The following is a 16666-nucleotide window of genomic DNA, read 5'->3' as shown; positions in this document are numbered from 1 at the left end:
CTTTGCAGAGACTGTGAAGTGGTGGAATCTAACCCAGAGAAAGGCCATACAACTTCAGTGGATGGGAACAATGGCTGGGAACTCTGGATGGGAACAATGGCTAGTGCATATTTCCATCCTCACTGCTAGCAGCTCTTCTCTACCACCTCCAGTGAATATTCTGCTCTTGCCAGGACATCACTGAGCCCCTCATGTAGCCCTTCGCATGTGGAAGAATGTCACCATTGCTGTGTATGTCATCGTCTTGTTGTTTACAAAATTTGAAATAACGTGTTTAGATCCAAAATTATGAAGTCAGACACACAGGTCACAGTATTTTCAAAGACAAACATATGGGGTATGTCCTGCATGTATAAGATTTGTTGATATAAGCTAAACAATTTCAAGCCTAAGGAAACCCTGAGAGAGCCTAGGGAATTGTGAAACACCAAAGGTTGTATTTTTATAAAGTTCACAACTGCTGATTTAGTGTATCCATGTGCATTACTTTAAAACACACACACACACACACACACACACACAGTATAAGAGCATTATCAAGGGCACTGGAAATATCATAGTAATGTACAGAATTTATTAAAACCAATTGATAAAGCAAGTAAATTTCAAATTAGATTATAAGATATTAATATTATATTTTAAAATATTTGTTTTATTCCTTACGTTTCCAAGAGAGCCCTCAAACCTTGCATATACATACACAAGATATTATCATCACCACTTTTTAAAAAGGAAGTAGTGCGTCAAACCTACCGGAGAGGAACATGTTGAGCTATATTATAGGCCAAGTGCTACTGAAGTCTGTTTTCCCCAAACATACAAACTAGAAGAAATTTATTTTTTCAGCTCACTAAACTTTTTTCAATTATATGTATTTCATTCAAGTAGTTTGGATTGTTGTTCCTGCAGAAATATTATGAGGATCTAATTCTAAAAAGTATAACTGTTCTTTAGGATAAATTCTGAAATCCTCCCCTCCTTCTCCTTTTGGACTATACTGGATGGAGAATTTCGGTGGATGAGGGAGTTGGGATCTTGCAAACCATCAGGGCTTGTCTGTACATACTCTGAATGCTGCAGGACCTTGCTCTTGAAGGGAGCAGGGGTAAACTGAATTGGCAGAAGAGGTGCTGAGAGTAGGCTAGACTAGTACTGTGCAAGGTTTTATCCAACAGATTAAAGTACTGGCCATAGACAGTCCTGTCACAGCTCCATGCCTACCTGCCGGCTGATTTCTAACTTGTGCTAACACTGGTTGTGCATGTGCTTTTACATGTGCTGGAGGCACTTTTTAAAATCTCAATACCTGAAAAGGAAATTTATTTTGAACTCATAACAATACCTCAAAAGTAGAGCAATATTGTGATGCTACAACATACAAAAGGCTTGAATAAGGTGTTTATGCATCTGCTCTTAATGAAGTTCAACTCTTTAAAAATAAAGATACAAGAAAGTTCTAATATTTTTTTCATAGTTGTATGTACATTAAAGATGAAATTAACAGGAAATTGACTATTCAGACTCTAGGAAGTAAATAGATTTGCATCCCATATACCTATATTTATATGTGAGCTAGAGCTGTAAAGAATGGTACCACTTATTAAAAGGAACTGGTCTGTCAGACCTACTGGAGAGGAACATGTTTATGTTATCAGTAGAACAGTGCTATGGTAAAAGGGACTTGATCAAAATTTTACTCACATCAGCAAAATCTGAGATAAAAACTTACCAGAAGAGAAAGATCAACAACCTACATGAGAAATTCCTTACCTGATCATTTTCTTGCAGTTAGCAGCTTCTCTCTGAATTCATGAATAATGGGCTAATGCCCCCTCTCCCACCTGTGGAATTCAGAAGTGGTCCAATGTTGTAGCTGGAGGCTCGGAGACTAAGCTCTGCCCTTCAGCACAGGCCACCAGAAGAGTTTTTCCACAGCTGTAGAAATACTTCAGCAGCCAATTACCATTAAGACAACTTGATATAAAGTATTAAATTAACCTCTCCCTTTTGATGAAAACTTCAATTTATATTCTGGTCACCGAATTTGGAGAGCAGCTGCTAAAAAGAAAATGATCAGGTAAGAAATTCTCATTTTGTTGCACATCATCTCTCCTAATTCATTCCTGATAGGAAGTAGTGAGAAGTGGATCCCAGAAGTAAGGAGGGGAAGGATAAGCAGAGTTTAATGCTTATAGTAGAAAAACAGACAGGAATGGAAGTTCGCCCCATATAAGCAAGTGCTTTAGAAACTAAGGAGTTATTTGGGAACCAATCCAGTAGCAGCTTCCTGCCAAAGGATGCCTCTAGAGAGGAATGGAAACACTGTGCAAATCTTTCTCAGACGAGGCTCACACACTTTTCCCCTCACTCTCTCTCTCTGGACTTCTGTGAATGTTTTTCCAGATGCAGAGCACACCAACTGCTGCAGGATTTTGACATCTTGCCTGGAGCAAACTTGAGACCCAAAGGCATTGGCAATTTGGATGCAATGAAAGGTAGAGGGTACAACTGGCATATGTAATCCATATGCTTGAGATATCTTTAGAATTCTAGGAACACAACTTTCCAAAGGTCAGAACAAAATAAGAGAAGTTTTCCCCAGCAAACTTGAATTGAAATTATATAAATAACCATTTCCTCATGAGAGAAACAGGGTGATTCTTGCATAGCTATGGCAGCTAACTGCAAAATTGGCCTTTTGGAGATGAAGGTGACTGGAAAGGACAGCCATAGGCTTGCCTAATTTGTCACTGTGATTAAATTTGGCAACTGATACTCAAAAGAAGGATCCAATGCACTTGTCTACCAATTGTTGGTATGGCTGATATCCATGTTTCTAAGGTGCTTCGCTGTAGGAGTCAAGCAGATTGTCTGCAGAAACTCTACTGTAGCTGAAATCACTACAGAACTTTGGGATTATAATAATATCTGCATCACAACAGCATTCAGAGGTCAGTGACCCACTGTGGGCATAACTCACTCACCGTAATGCTTCCTCACATAAGAAATATGGTTTTTTTAGATTTAAGACAGGTATTTGCAGGACAACTATGCCATGCCTGAATGGGAACAGAGAAGTCGTCCAGCAGATCCAGGTGGCTAAAATCATCACACCTACTTACCCTCTCCAAGGGAAGAGGGAGATTCCAAGTTGCAACTGTGTGAAAATGAATAAAAATACATCTTACAGCAAAATGGTGAAGAGAAACTGAGCTACAAACTTGACTGCCTGAGGCAGAAAATCTGATGGTCTGAGCAGAAAGGCAAAGCTTAGTCCTGATCTGGGGTCACCAGCAAAACACTGGATGGCCTCTGAATTCTCCACAGGTGGGGAGCATTAGTCCATTAGTAATGAATGAGGAAAGAAGCCGTACAACTGAAAGGGAGCAATGTCAACAGGAAGCACCAGTTACATAAACACTGAGCATACGATGCTCAGAAGGTTCATAATGTATTTGCAGTTTTTCAAAGAAAGAACTGTTAAAAAGAAAAAAACACCACCAAAAAAAAAAACAAAAATAAAGGAGGGGGTGAATATAGAAGGAGTTTTGTAGTGAACGACCCAGCAGAATCAGATATTGAATATACACTACAAGGTACCAGAAAGGAGCAGGTGCTTGCAGAAAAGCTTGAAGGTGTTTGTGGGATCCAGGTATCCAATTCAAAATGAAGTGCCATTCAATAAGGTATGTAAACTTACAACATATTTTTTGCCCCTTCTCCCCATTTTTATAATGGCTTCCCTGTCAAAAACAGCAGGCTTTTACAGCAAAATAGCTAATGGGTGTAAAATCCTTGTGGAAACATGGTGTAACTAGCTTTAACCACACTGTGCCTCAGCTAGGTCAATGCAATATTACCCATTCGGGTTTGACCTAGCCTAGACACATTATGTAAAATCTGGCTACACCTTGTCTGCAGTTGGATTTTAGAGTGAAATAGCTAATGTATATGAGTTATCACACTGTAAAAAACCCAGCTTTTTGGCAGTGAAAACAAAGCTTGAAGTAGTAATAAATAACATTGAATTTATAATTTCAGAATTGGTGTATTTACTTAAAATCTAAAGTAGTCAGAGAAAAAGTAGGTTTTGAAAGGTTGCAGAAGCAGTAATCAGTAATATACACAAAACATCCAGGACTACACAAAAAATATAAAATTGCTCTTACATATGTCAGGAATAGTTTTATCTCAATTTTAAAACTCACCCACTCTTTTCTCCAACTTTCCCATTTTTCTTAATCGCATTATTAGCCATTTCAGCTCATTTTGGCCAATTTCCATAATCTAGCACTCAGCTAACATAGATAAAATGGACACTGAGGAGAAACACTAGCAGAAGGTGGTCAGGAACGAAGTGGAGGATGCCATAGAGTGAATGACAGGAAGATCTAAATCACCAGCAGTCACCAATTCCCCACTCTCACCACATGCTGCCTTCAAATGCAGAAGGAGCTTGCACAGAGCAGGGTGCACTACTGGGCAGGTGGATGCATCTCAGCATCCAACAGGCCTATACTGGTTCTGTTGTACAGGGTACTTTAGCAGAGGAAGATGGATGCTAAAGTTACCTGTTTATGTTGGTAAGTATCCCTTGATTTGATGTAAGGTCTGTTAAATTACTTTATTAGAAATGAAAGTGATATTTCATATACTTTCTTATAGAGAGAAACACTTTTATGTCAAGCTTGTTGTGTGCATGAGACCTATTCCAGGCTTCTGGATCTCATACAGCCTCTTGCACCACACAAAAGGATGAAACATTTACAAAGTACTACCTAAATCCAAAACATCTCTCTTCAGTAACTACTCAATCTCACGCTTTGTTGAGGAAATGAGTTTCTTGTTTTTTGTAACTGCTACCAACCTATATCTATTTACAACTGTAGCTCTATTATAAAGTGCCATGTGTGGGATAAAGTTGTGAGCAGTAGTTTGTACTAAGTCAAAATAAATACATTCGTGGCTTTGGGGGCAACGGAAAGTTAGTTTAAATATAGCCTTAATTTACTGGGCCAAATTCATTGCATAAGTAAGCGTACGCTACGTCCACGGAAATCTCTGGCTCAAAATCAGAAGTGACAAATAGTGGTGAAAGTAGACTATAAATGAGTTGAAGTATAAGTAGTAAGGTAATATATATTACACAGGTTTGGCAACGTGGTTTTACAAAATGAAAAACAGAGGCTAGGGGGAAAAATGAAGGTTAATTTAAGTAGAGAAAACTACAGATTGAACCTCTCTAAACCCAAACACTCTCATCCAGCAAACTTGGTAATCTGGCATGATTTTAGTTAGCTGGATGACCACTTATGGGTGTGGCTAAGTTTTCTGTAGTCCTGTGAAGTTTGTTTTCAGACACCAGTCCTGGCTCTCAGTGTTCCAGACTGTCATTGAGCTGTAATTTGCCCTTAAATGTCTTCTAAGAGCCCAGTAAGCAGTGGAAGAGTTGGTAATGTGCTAGAAAATATTGACCTCTCATTGTCCAGCAAATTCTCTCATCTGGCACTGGTCATGTCCTGAGGGTGCCAGATAAGAGAGGTTCAACCCGTACTGCCTGGATGTTAAGAAAGGCTTAGGATTCCCCTTTTATCCTATTTTCCTGTTATCATACCTGAATATACCACAGACTGTTTTAACTTCTTAAATCAATGGGGACCTGGGACATACAACCAAGAGTTTGCTCCTGCTTTAACAACGAGGACAGATTTCCTTTCAAATCCTCTGAAGTATGATTTTGGCTTTACATACAGGGCTCAATGCCTCTTGGATACCACAAAATCATAAATGTTTAAGCTGTGAAACAGTATTTTAATACCTGTGTGTCTATTAAAGGTGCAATTTAATTCTTGTCAGATAATGAATGCTTTTACTTCTTGTCTCCAGAAGCATATTATAGCCCTATTTCTATTTGATGCAAATGCATAAAGATCCTTTGTTATTTTTCAGTATGATATCACTATTAGAGAATCAGAGATTCATGGTAGCCATCAACTGGGCAATTATAAAATATTATTGGTAAAACATTTAATAAGCTAAACTTTCTGATGAAGACTAATGCATAACACTAAGCGATTTAACATTTAGCAATGAAATTATTTATACAGATTACACAGTCTTTCTTACCTAGAACTTCTGAAGTGGCCATTATTTCACATGTGTACATGGCTGCCATAAGTCTCTGCGGTTTCACTTGTAATGCATAACGACAAGCTTCCTTCATTGTGGCAATCAGTTGTCCAGAGAAAGGGCCATAACAATCTGCAAGCAAAGCTTCTCCCCTACGTTTACTTGATTTCTCAGATGAAGTTGGACTACCTTGACCACCACCTTCAAGGTCTTTATTTTCGCTGGATGATTCAGTGGTATAATTACTTGATAGAGAACTGATTTTGTCTTCATTTTTTGTCTGTTCTGTACCATCCAGTTCCTCTGAATCCTGCCTGTGAACTGACATGTGTTCTTCTGCTTTACTCATGTCCCATTTTTCCATTATAAAGCAGACACCCATGAGAGGTTCTTCACACATCGGACCTGAAAGTGTAGCCAACTGAAATCCACTTATTATGCTGTTGTCAAAATCTCGATGTTTGTTCATGTCTCTAATAGTCTTATCAAGGCACTGCCATACAGATTTTTTGTAGCCTTCAAATTTATTTAACAAAATATTAGGCCCACATTTTCTTGGGCCAAATGACCATATCTGATCAACTGCATTTCTCCACTTTCTTCCTTGAAGATTTTGCTCTAATTTTTGTTTAAACTCCAGGATCTTATCAAGAGTCTTCTGATTAATTTCATGTGTTTTTTTATCCTCATTCAAAGATGAATTGAACTGCTCCATAGTACGAATTAAATCACTGTTTTGTTCAAGGAGTTGAGTGACTTCTTCTGGAAGTGGCATGGCTCTTACACTGAGAATGGCATATTTATTTGGTGTAGACATTGTTATGAGGCCATCACAATCAACCTGAACTCCTTCAGGGATTTTATTCTGGTCTTCTTTAGCCTGGTGTATGACCGCAACCTTCTGCTGTTTTCCTATTTCCTCATTCACCATGTCAACTTTTGGGGGTCTTGTTATTGTCTCCCTGAATGGGATAATTGGTTCTGATACACTAATTTGTATCTTTGCAAACCTATAAAATTGTAAAAATATTAGTAAACAAGCTTCTTAAAATAATGCTTGACACTGTAAAGCATGTATCCATTAATAAACTAAAGGGTGGGGGAAAAGATTGCCTCTGGCTACAGCAGAGTTAGTGTAAAAGCACATCCTCAATGGGAGTGTCTGTAGGCACTGTGCTGCAGAAAGAAAGCATGGCCACCGTGATACCTTTTGAAAGAGCACAGTATCGGGAAAGCTTAATTAGCTCTTTTGGAGAGGTGGGAGGCTATGTCCCTGTGCCATTTTGGGAGGTGATTACCATTGTACTAATTAGCTTTGCTGCCTGCATGTAAGGACTACGATTAGGAAATATAAGGCTTCTTAGCCATGCACCCTTCTCACAGACCCATAAACGAGATCATAATCTAGTCCAAAGCATATTGCCTAAAGCACTGTTCTGATGCTGAAAGTCAGTAATCTCTTCTATGCTTATTTGTTTGGTATCCAAAAATCCCTGAACTAATAATACATCTCAAGTGAAAAAAAACATATTATACAGTAGTTCTACATGGAAAACATCAGAAAGCAAATAAATTATTTTAAGAGTCCTTCCTGGATAAGATGACACTATACACAATTGTCAGACAAAACACAAAATGTAACAATATGAAATAATTAAAATAAAACTGACAAACCACAGAAAAAATACGAAACCATAACACAGCCAGAATGCCAATCACCTATTCCCATGTGTCATAAAATAGGAATCTAAACGTTTAAAAAGTGAAAGGTTGTTAAAGAGGATTCTAAGAATCAAAATACAATAAAAATACCACCAAGGTGTTGGTGAAACCCTTTATCAGACTACCTGAAAAAAAGGCAAGCTTTTGATCATGGCCTTCATCAGGACATAGAAAAACAGACTACCAAGGGCAGGGATATAGTGGATCAGGGTGTTGATTCATACTTCATAATTAAAATCTATCGATAATATTAATTGACTTTTTTCAAACAGGTATCAAAACAAAGAAAGAAATCATCTGAATGCAACAGCTCAGCTTCCATCTGCCCATTACACTGTTTCTGTTCTCTGCTACTCAGCATCTGAGCAATCTTTATACAAGTAATTATTTTAGGGAAAGAGATTGAAGGTATGGTCTGAAAAGGACTTATGAATTGATGAGATGTGCTACATACAGCTCAAAAATGCTTTTGGAAACAAAAGATAAACAGAACATAGAATGGCACAGCAGGACACAACTAGTTTGAGGTAAAGAAATTACAGCAATATCAAACATGTCCATAAGGCATTTATAAGCATGATTACTGAAGTGCCACTATATTGCTCACCACCAAAACAATAAGGCATTTCTTTTAGATGTAGCCACCCTTATTTAATTTTCTTGAAGTGAATATTCTGTCGGAAGACCTTCACCTCTTTTCAATCTTGGATGTTTGTAGCACTTTTAGAAGGTACAAACAAAAAATGCCCATCATGTCAGAAGCATCCTGTGACTCAAACTGACACTTGCAATTTTCTTAGACATGAAATTACAATTCAATTATTACAATTTTATGAAACTATTAAGAAATACTATGTACTTAATATTAAACAAGATAACAAAAGAATAACGTATTAGATGATATGCAAGATTTAAAAGGAGCAATGGGTCACAATTTGCCTGGGCATAAATGCACTTTGGTGGGATTAGTATTAATGCTTTCAGGACCAGTAAAAACTTTTCTAAGCCTTGATTCTAGTTCACTGACCAGGAAAAAACAAACAAACAAACAAAAAAAAAATTCTACACCAAACTCCCAGATCCACCAAATCTCTGCATCCAGTCATAATCCCCTAATGACCAGTACCCAATAATCATATTGAAAGTTAAGGTGAAGCTCTGACCTATAGAAGTCATACCAAGAGAGAAGCATTGAAGTTATATTATCATTTTGACCACCTTGAGTGACAGCTGACTCCTCCATTTTATTATCTGTGGATTATATGAATTTGGGGACTCTGATACAGCTTAAGCATTGTGATGGAGTGGGGGGAGTGCATGTGTGAGTCAGGCTGGATGTCTGAGGCAAGCAGCAGCTCCCAGTGGCTAAGGATGACCCTGGGGCTACAACTGGCAGGTAACACCTCTGCCTGAACAAAGAGCAGGGAGGAGCTGAGAGGGGTTTGAATCGGGGGTGGCAGTTAGAGGCTAGGAAAAGGGAGAGCTGGAAGGCAGCCAGCCTGAGGAGGGGGAAGCTACACCCCAGAGGGGCACCCCTCGGGGTCTTCTCCCCAGGACAGGTTGGAAGGACTGTCTCTGGCTGCTATGCTGTTGCTTCTGTGAGAAACTGGACATCTGTTGCCTAATAAACCTGCTGTTGTACCTGCTGAGTGAGAGTCTCTCCTGCCAGCGGACGGGGTGCAGTGCAGGGGGACCCCTGAACCCCATCACAAGCATATCCAAGCTTAAACATATCCAGGCTTTGAGGACAGAGAGAATTATCGTTAATGAATATTGGCTCTGTTTCCATTTAACCAGCAATGGTGGTTTGTTAATATTTTTTAAATTAGGTCTTGTTCTGAGCTTTTATGTATGGTGCAGCTCTTCACACTGGAATGTACTTCGAAACAGATTGTTGCCAAAACTAAGAACTCCACACAGTGAGGATCTCTTAGGGAAAAAAAACTCTGATGAGGATTGTGTTTGAGTTTGCTTCGCATCTGAGCATGAATAGAAAGTGGCAGAATGGCTGCTCCAGTTGACCCTGAAATGCAGCATAGCATCACTGAGACAATCACAACTAAATTCAGTATTTTTAGCTGCAGTCTAAGGACTGCACCCCTATTGCCCCTACAAGGTGATAATGCCTTTGGTTAAGTCACTTGAACATATTCCAAGCCTAGAAAACACTGGATGCGGTGGCATGAGGCAAATGCTATCACAGGAGAGGGGACAATTTTTATATTCCCCTAGTAAGGATTGAGAGCACACAGCTAAACATCACCCTCAAATATGTAGGAGGTTTATATAGGTTCATTAGAAGGGTAGAAAGAATTCCTGATTTAGGTTTAATGAAAAACAAGTTGCAGAGAGTTAGCGTGCAGTAGCAGAGCAGAGGGTCCCAAGTCTCCCTCACCTGACGCTCTTACTGTGCCCTCCCCTCAAGCTCCCCATTTATCTTTCTATCCTCACCCTATCCCAAATCCCACTCCCCTGGAGTCCTCTCCTCCATCATCTAAGACTATGTCTACACTATGACATGAATTCAATTTTATCAAATTCAATCTTCATTCCTCTCCCAGAAAGAATTCAAAAGTTTAATTATTTTTCCTCAGTCTCTGGCTTTGTCTACACTCCTAAAATTAGAGCAGAGCCACAGCAGTGCTTTAAAGTGAAAATGTGGCAGCACAGGAGTGCAGAGAGAAAGCTCTCCCAGTACTCTATATAAACTGCCTCCAACAGGGAAATGGCCAACAGTGCTCAGAATCCACTTACACTGGTGCTTTACAGGTACATCAAATTTCAAAGCCATCAGAGTAACCATTTAAATTCAGCTAAACAGGAAAGAAAATAAAAGTGTATAATAAAAAGAAAAAAAGGGAACAATAGAAAAAGAAAAAACCTTGGATTTCAAAAAATTAGGCTCCTGAATATATATTTTAGCACTTTTACGTAAGTGGCTTGGTTTTCAAACATGCAGACCTCTTACGGGTCTCCATGAGAGCTCAGCATCTCTGAAAATTAGTACTCTTTTTATCTGGGTTCCTAATTTTGTTTTCCAGATTTGAAAAAACTGACTAATACTGTTGAATTACAGCATCCTTGAAGAAGATTCTGTTTTATTAGACTCAGTCATTCAGAACTTCCTTCAATGTCCAAACCTCCTACCCTCTTTTCTGTGTGTTCCAATACACATAGGTCAATTTCCTTTTAGATCCACAGTTTTTGCAATCGATACCTAGACTAAGGTTTTAAAAGTGACTAAATGATTTAGGACCCTAACACCCATTTTCAAAACATACACAAGTACTCAGGAGTATCACTTAAGATTAATGGGACTTATCCTAAATTCTCCTAGTTGTACAGTAGCGATTTTCTTGAGGAAATTGTTTCCAGAGCTAGAATAACATAGATTAAAAACAGACAAGATATCCTAGAAAAGGAAGATACAGGGCACACCTCCCTTATCTGGCATGCTCAGGACCTGACTGGTCCCAAACAAAAGAATTTGCTTGGTAAGGCAAAGTGCAGGGTTCTGGCCCCAGTCCACACTCCCAGGGGCTGTCAAAGGTCTTCAGCCAGCCCCTATCCCCACCATTCCCCTGGGCAGGTGGGGGATCCAGCTCCCAGTGCTGCAGGGCATGCGGCAGCTTCAGCTCCCAGACTTGCACTGCTGGAGGGCTCCAATTTCCGGCCCCATAGCAGCATCCCATCCCTGCTACTGCAGTATAAGCAGGTGCTCAGGCTCCCCTAGCTGCAGCGGGGCAAGGAGGATCTCCAGCTCAGGCCCACAGCAGCTTTTCAGCCCCCACTGCCATTGGGCAGGTGGGGCCTCCAACTCCTGTCCCTGAAGCAGTCTCCTGACCCCCACTGCTGTGGGGCAGTTGGGGACTCAACTCTAGCCTAAGGGCTCTGGTTCCCAGACCTGTGGCAGCATCCCTGCCCCCACTGCTGCTCAGGAACTCTGGTTCCCAGACCTGCAGCAGCCTCCCATCCCACAGTTGCAAGGGAGGCAGAGGCTCTGGCTACCAGCCCTACTGGGTCTCTTGCACCTGTTGGCTAGTCTCTTGTCTGGCTATATCTGTGGTCATGGCGGACGACAGATATTGCCAGACGAGAGCGTACCGGATTTGAGAGGTATAACCTTTACTGCAAAACTGTAGCAGAAACCAGTCAAGATAATTTTTGCTCCTTTCAACATACCTGCGTGATGCGGTAGAAAGGGAAAGTACTGTAACTCTTATATTTTACAACTTTATAATTTAAATCTTTAAACTTCACATCAGCACCTTGAGGTTGGAAAAATCTCTGTTTTACAAATTAAATATGCTGTGAAATAGAAAATCAGTTTGGAAATATTAACTTAAGTCTACCAAATCGTGTATAAAAAAGTAAAACACTTGCACGTAACTGACTGCTAGACTAAGGGCTTATAGCTATAAGGCTCCGAAATATTAGAAAGAATAAAATGAGTGGAAAGAGTTAAAGGTATTAAATTGTTTTGATGCTGAAACTTTCACCCTAAAGCTTATTTTCCATCTGCTCTGCATATTAATTTTGATTATGTAATAAGAAAGAGAAATTAACACAAAGAAAATCCAAAACAAAGAGGGATTATTTTTCTTTAGTGTTACTGTCTATACGTTTTTTATTAGCACCGTAGCCATTAATAATAATGGGAATTACCTTCCTGCTACATTGAAGGTTGCATGAATGTTTCTATGCTGACTTTTTTTAGTCAATCATTCATAAAAATTTTATATATTTCTAGTTAAAGTTCTTCCAGGCTTTCTTTCTTCTCAAAAGTTTATTTTCTTCTTCTTCATACTCCACATATCCTTCAGTAGAAGAGTCATGTTTAACACAGGAATAAGTAAAACCTTTCCCCATCATAAAAAAATGCATACAACTTTTCTATCCCTAGCTATTTTGGCTGTTCAGAATGTTGAAATCTAGACCATTAACAGTCCTCATTGAAGGCCCCTTTGGGTGATGTGAAAAGTGCATATTGAATCATACTTACATTTAACATACAATTCAAGCTATATAATAGAGAGTAACAGTAAAAATTTGTATCTATTACCTAATTTTACAACTATGGGCCATCCAACTTCTATAAAAGTTGAATGGAAATGGGCTTTAATAGGAATCAGAATAGAGTAACACAGACTCACTTCATGAGCTGCATCCTAAGGCAGATCGTGTGGCTGGTTTAAAAGAAAAGGAAGAGTAAGTATGTGGGTGCTGACACATTATCAACAAAACACACCTTAGGCCTTGTATGCACTGGCAGTGGCATATAGCGATGTGTAGATACATGTCCCAATGGAAAAAAAGGCTGTGTCCACACTGCAGTACGCAGCCACTGGCAGCAGTGAAAACGCAGGAGGAGAGAGTGGGAAACAGTTCTGGCTGCAGGAAACTGCTGGAGACTTTTCCTGCTGCCTTCTCTCAGCTCATCCCATCTCTCCATGGCCTGAGTCTTTTACTGCAGCAGGCAAAGGCCCTATCATGTTGCTGCTGGAACTTTTCCCTGCGGTGGGAAAAGACTCAGACAACGGGATGCTACGCTGCTGTAACTAGCAGCACAGATGTGGAAGCAGGGAGTGGGCATGCAGAGAGCCATGTAGGGCTTATATCCTAAAGTTCTGGCATGCCTTTACTCTATTTCCCTGAGCAGCCTTCTACACTGGTTTTATACCCATGGTAGGGGATCTGTGCTATGTATGTACACTACACATATCATAAGAGTAGACACAGATCTCATGTAACACACCAGCCTTAAAGAGCAGCCTGCAGGCCTCAGACAGCAAGAGTGGAAACTTCCATTCCTGTAGTACAGGAAAGTTCCCATCCCTGCGTTACAGCCCATTACAGGCTTAAACTGTGCAAACAAACACCAGATAGATATATCAGTGCTGACACCTGCATCTGAGTTGGGAATCAGCACACAGGGCAGTCTTGGCTTCAGCCTCATGAGAACGCTAAAAGTGGCATTGAGCCAGAGTGCACACACCCAGTAAACAGCAAACCAATAAAAACTTGGGAAACTCCACCCCTGGCTGAGTTCCACTGGGGACTTCCAGCCTCAGAGGTGCCCCGGACTCCTGGAGACACATCTGCCATGGCCCTGATGTGAGGCACTTTGGGACTGGGACTCCGCATGGCAGAAAGGGACATAAACATTCCAAAGCGCCTCTTATCCGGTTGAATACGTTGTCCTGTTCTGCTCTTTGCTTGCTAATGTGTACTTTGTGAACATGTAGTAATTTGACATAGTGAAGCTTAATAAAGTACATTATCCCTAACTGTTTCTGTGTTGAAGTGAATCCAACAATCCTGTCCATCCTTGTCCCTCTGAGTTGACAACAGAGAGAACAGAACTTACAATAGAAAAAGTCAATTAATGTAAAACAGGCAAGAATAGAGAATTAGAGTAAAGAAGCAGATGAAGAAATAAGAAAATATTATAAGATTCTAAAGATACATATCTAAGACTGGAGAAAGTTCTGTGAAATACTGTATATGAGAAACGGCCCAAGTTACAATAATTTAAAACGCACTCATGAACAAGGGAGCAGAGTTAAGGGTATATTTGCATCCCCAGCTTTGTTTTGTCTTGACTTTAGGGAACTGAACTGTGAAACCTCACCATTTTCCTAACAATTTGTTTTTCAGTAGAGAATGTATGCTACAATTCTAAATAAAACTAAGAAACTATTGCAATTTATGACTTCTATAGCGAGATAACCTGCCAAAAAGGTGTTTAAGCCATGCATGAGCAGGAAGTCAGTGGCATTTTCAGCAGCAAACAATTTTATAGCTATTAAAATTTATAGTTATGATCCAACAGTAGTGCAAAAGGCTTGACTGAGAAGGCTACAACCTCCCCAGAAAAATAAATCACAGTTAACTGGCTGAGAAATACCATACTAAGGCCCTGAACTCGAAATATTTCTTTTTTCCCCTTCTAACCTTTCTTTCAAGTCATCCAAGCAACGCTGGAGATGGACTTCTCCTGCTGTAACTAACACATGCTCTCCTGTCTCTTGGATTAAAACTTGGACACATGGATCAGCTTGGTTTAAAAGCTTCATTCCTCTGACCAGCTGAGGCATTTCACCTGGGAAGATAGAAATAAAACACTATTAATAAATTACTACTGCAGAAAAAGCATTTGTATCAGATACAGGATACTTTTTAAGATTGTGCCAGCACACTACATACATAATCAGGATTATGAGAAGATTAGATTTTTTTAAATCAGTAAATGCTGGGAGCTTGATTTCTTTGTATGCATTCAAATCAAATGAAAAATTTACAAATAGAAAAAATAAGAAAAACACTGCTTGAAAACTTTTAGTTTAAGGATATTTACTTTGTATATGTTGACAGTGTGTTTTAATTATTTTAAAGCTTTAACATTTAAACTCAACATTTGCTGTCATTAAAAGATTATAGTCTGACCCACCTATAAATTCATGCGCCTGTGAAAATTTACATAAAAATAGAAAAACCCTTAAAAATAAAAACCAATATCTGTTAAAATAAAAAAAATTGATTACTACAAAGCCATGAGTAGCAACACTTCAATACTCTGAACTCAGTCCTGAGGGCCTAACATATCACTGTCTCTGAATTAAATGAAAACTGATCAAGAATCTCAGGCTCTGGCCCCTTAGTTGTACTGAATGTCAACAGAATATACAATGCTAAATAGGCAAATTTTTACTTTTCAAAATAAAGTAACCACCACTACAGTAAACTCTCAATATGCACGAGTTAAGCGCAAGTTGCAACCCTTCCCCAGCTCCCCGCTTCAGCCCCCAGCTCCTCCAACTGGGCAGACAGACAGCAGCAGCTGCACAGCTTCTCCTCAGCTTTCCCCAGCTCCACTCTGGGAGCAAGGAAACTGGCCAGGGCTGGTGCACTGGTCAGTTTCCTGACTCCTGCAAGCCCAGGGGAGCCAGGAACGCAGAGGCAGCCTGGTTCCTGGCTTGCCCCAACTTGCGTGAAATTTAATTTATACGAGGGCATGCAGGAGCACAACTCTCACACAATTCGGAGGTCTGTGGTATTTGTTTAAATTAGCTTTTAGTAAACCATTTTTACACCTACTGCACATATACTCAAAAATGATTTGCAAAGGGCCACTTGCAAACCTGTATGATGAGATGAAAAGTACTCAACAGGTATAAATAAAATTCTACAATCATCAGCTTCAAGTTAGAAGTTCTAGCTGCAAAGAACTCAGCTGACTCAAAGTCAGCTAGAAGTTTTGTCCCAAGACAAGAGTGAAGTGGAAGAGACTTATAGATGACTTCTGCTCTACTTGGAGTCCAAGGGTGTAGTAGTAGTAGTAGGAGTATCATCATCACTAATATCCAAACAGAAATATTTCCAAAGTACTACTGAAAGGGTACTGAATGAAGCACAGAATAGATTTAAATAAATAAATGGGAAAACTGAGAGCTACCATGCAGTGATAATCAAAAAAGGGAAAACTCCCTAAACTATGAGCTTTTCTTTATTGCGTATGAAATACATAACATATTTACAAAGAGGAAGATGCTTCAAGAACAGAACAGTCTTAAAATTAATGGAAAAATTAGGGAGCAACTCTCCAGGGCGATGTCTACACTAGAGAGAGTTTTGACAACAGACGGGGCCTTCTGTAGACATATCTCCGGGAGTGTCTACACACATAAAGTGTTCTGTTGACAGACTCAAGAGAACTCTGCATTTGTCTCGACAGTGTTATCCTTCGAAAATTTGAAGAACAACACTCTGTTGACAGAAGTGTCTACACCACACTTTTGTCAACAGAGCGGGCTTC

The 16666-nt window shown here is 39.6% G+C and overlaps 1 protein-coding gene across 3 annotated transcripts in view; it reads right to left on the bottom strand.

Moving 5' to 3' along the window:
- The window catches only part of EFL1 (elongation factor like GTPase 1), a 160894-nt gene that overhangs the window by 27124 nt on the left and 117104 nt on the right, over positions 1 to 16666 (bottom strand). For all 3 annotated transcript variants that reach the window (XM_075006629.1, XM_075006628.1, XM_075006627.1), the window contains 2 exons: positions 14806 to 14953; positions 6127 to 7139 (listed from right to left, as the gene is read on the bottom strand). In XM_075006629.1, coding sequence (XP_074862730.1) covers positions 6127 to 7139; positions 14806 to 14953 — 1161 coding nt within the window. The remainder of the gene's footprint in view (positions 1 to 6126; positions 7140 to 14805; positions 14954 to 16666) is intronic.

The sequence above is a fragment of the Carettochelys insculpta genome, chromosome 12 (assembly GCF_033958435.1).
Source record: "Carettochelys insculpta isolate YL-2023 chromosome 12, ASM3395843v1, whole genome shotgun sequence".
Classification (NCBI taxonomy): domain Eukaryota; kingdom Metazoa; phylum Chordata; order Testudines; family Carettochelyidae; genus Carettochelys; species Carettochelys insculpta.
The sequence above is the reverse complement of the archived record's forward strand: the minus strand, read 5'-3'. Positions and strand labels throughout refer to the sequence as shown.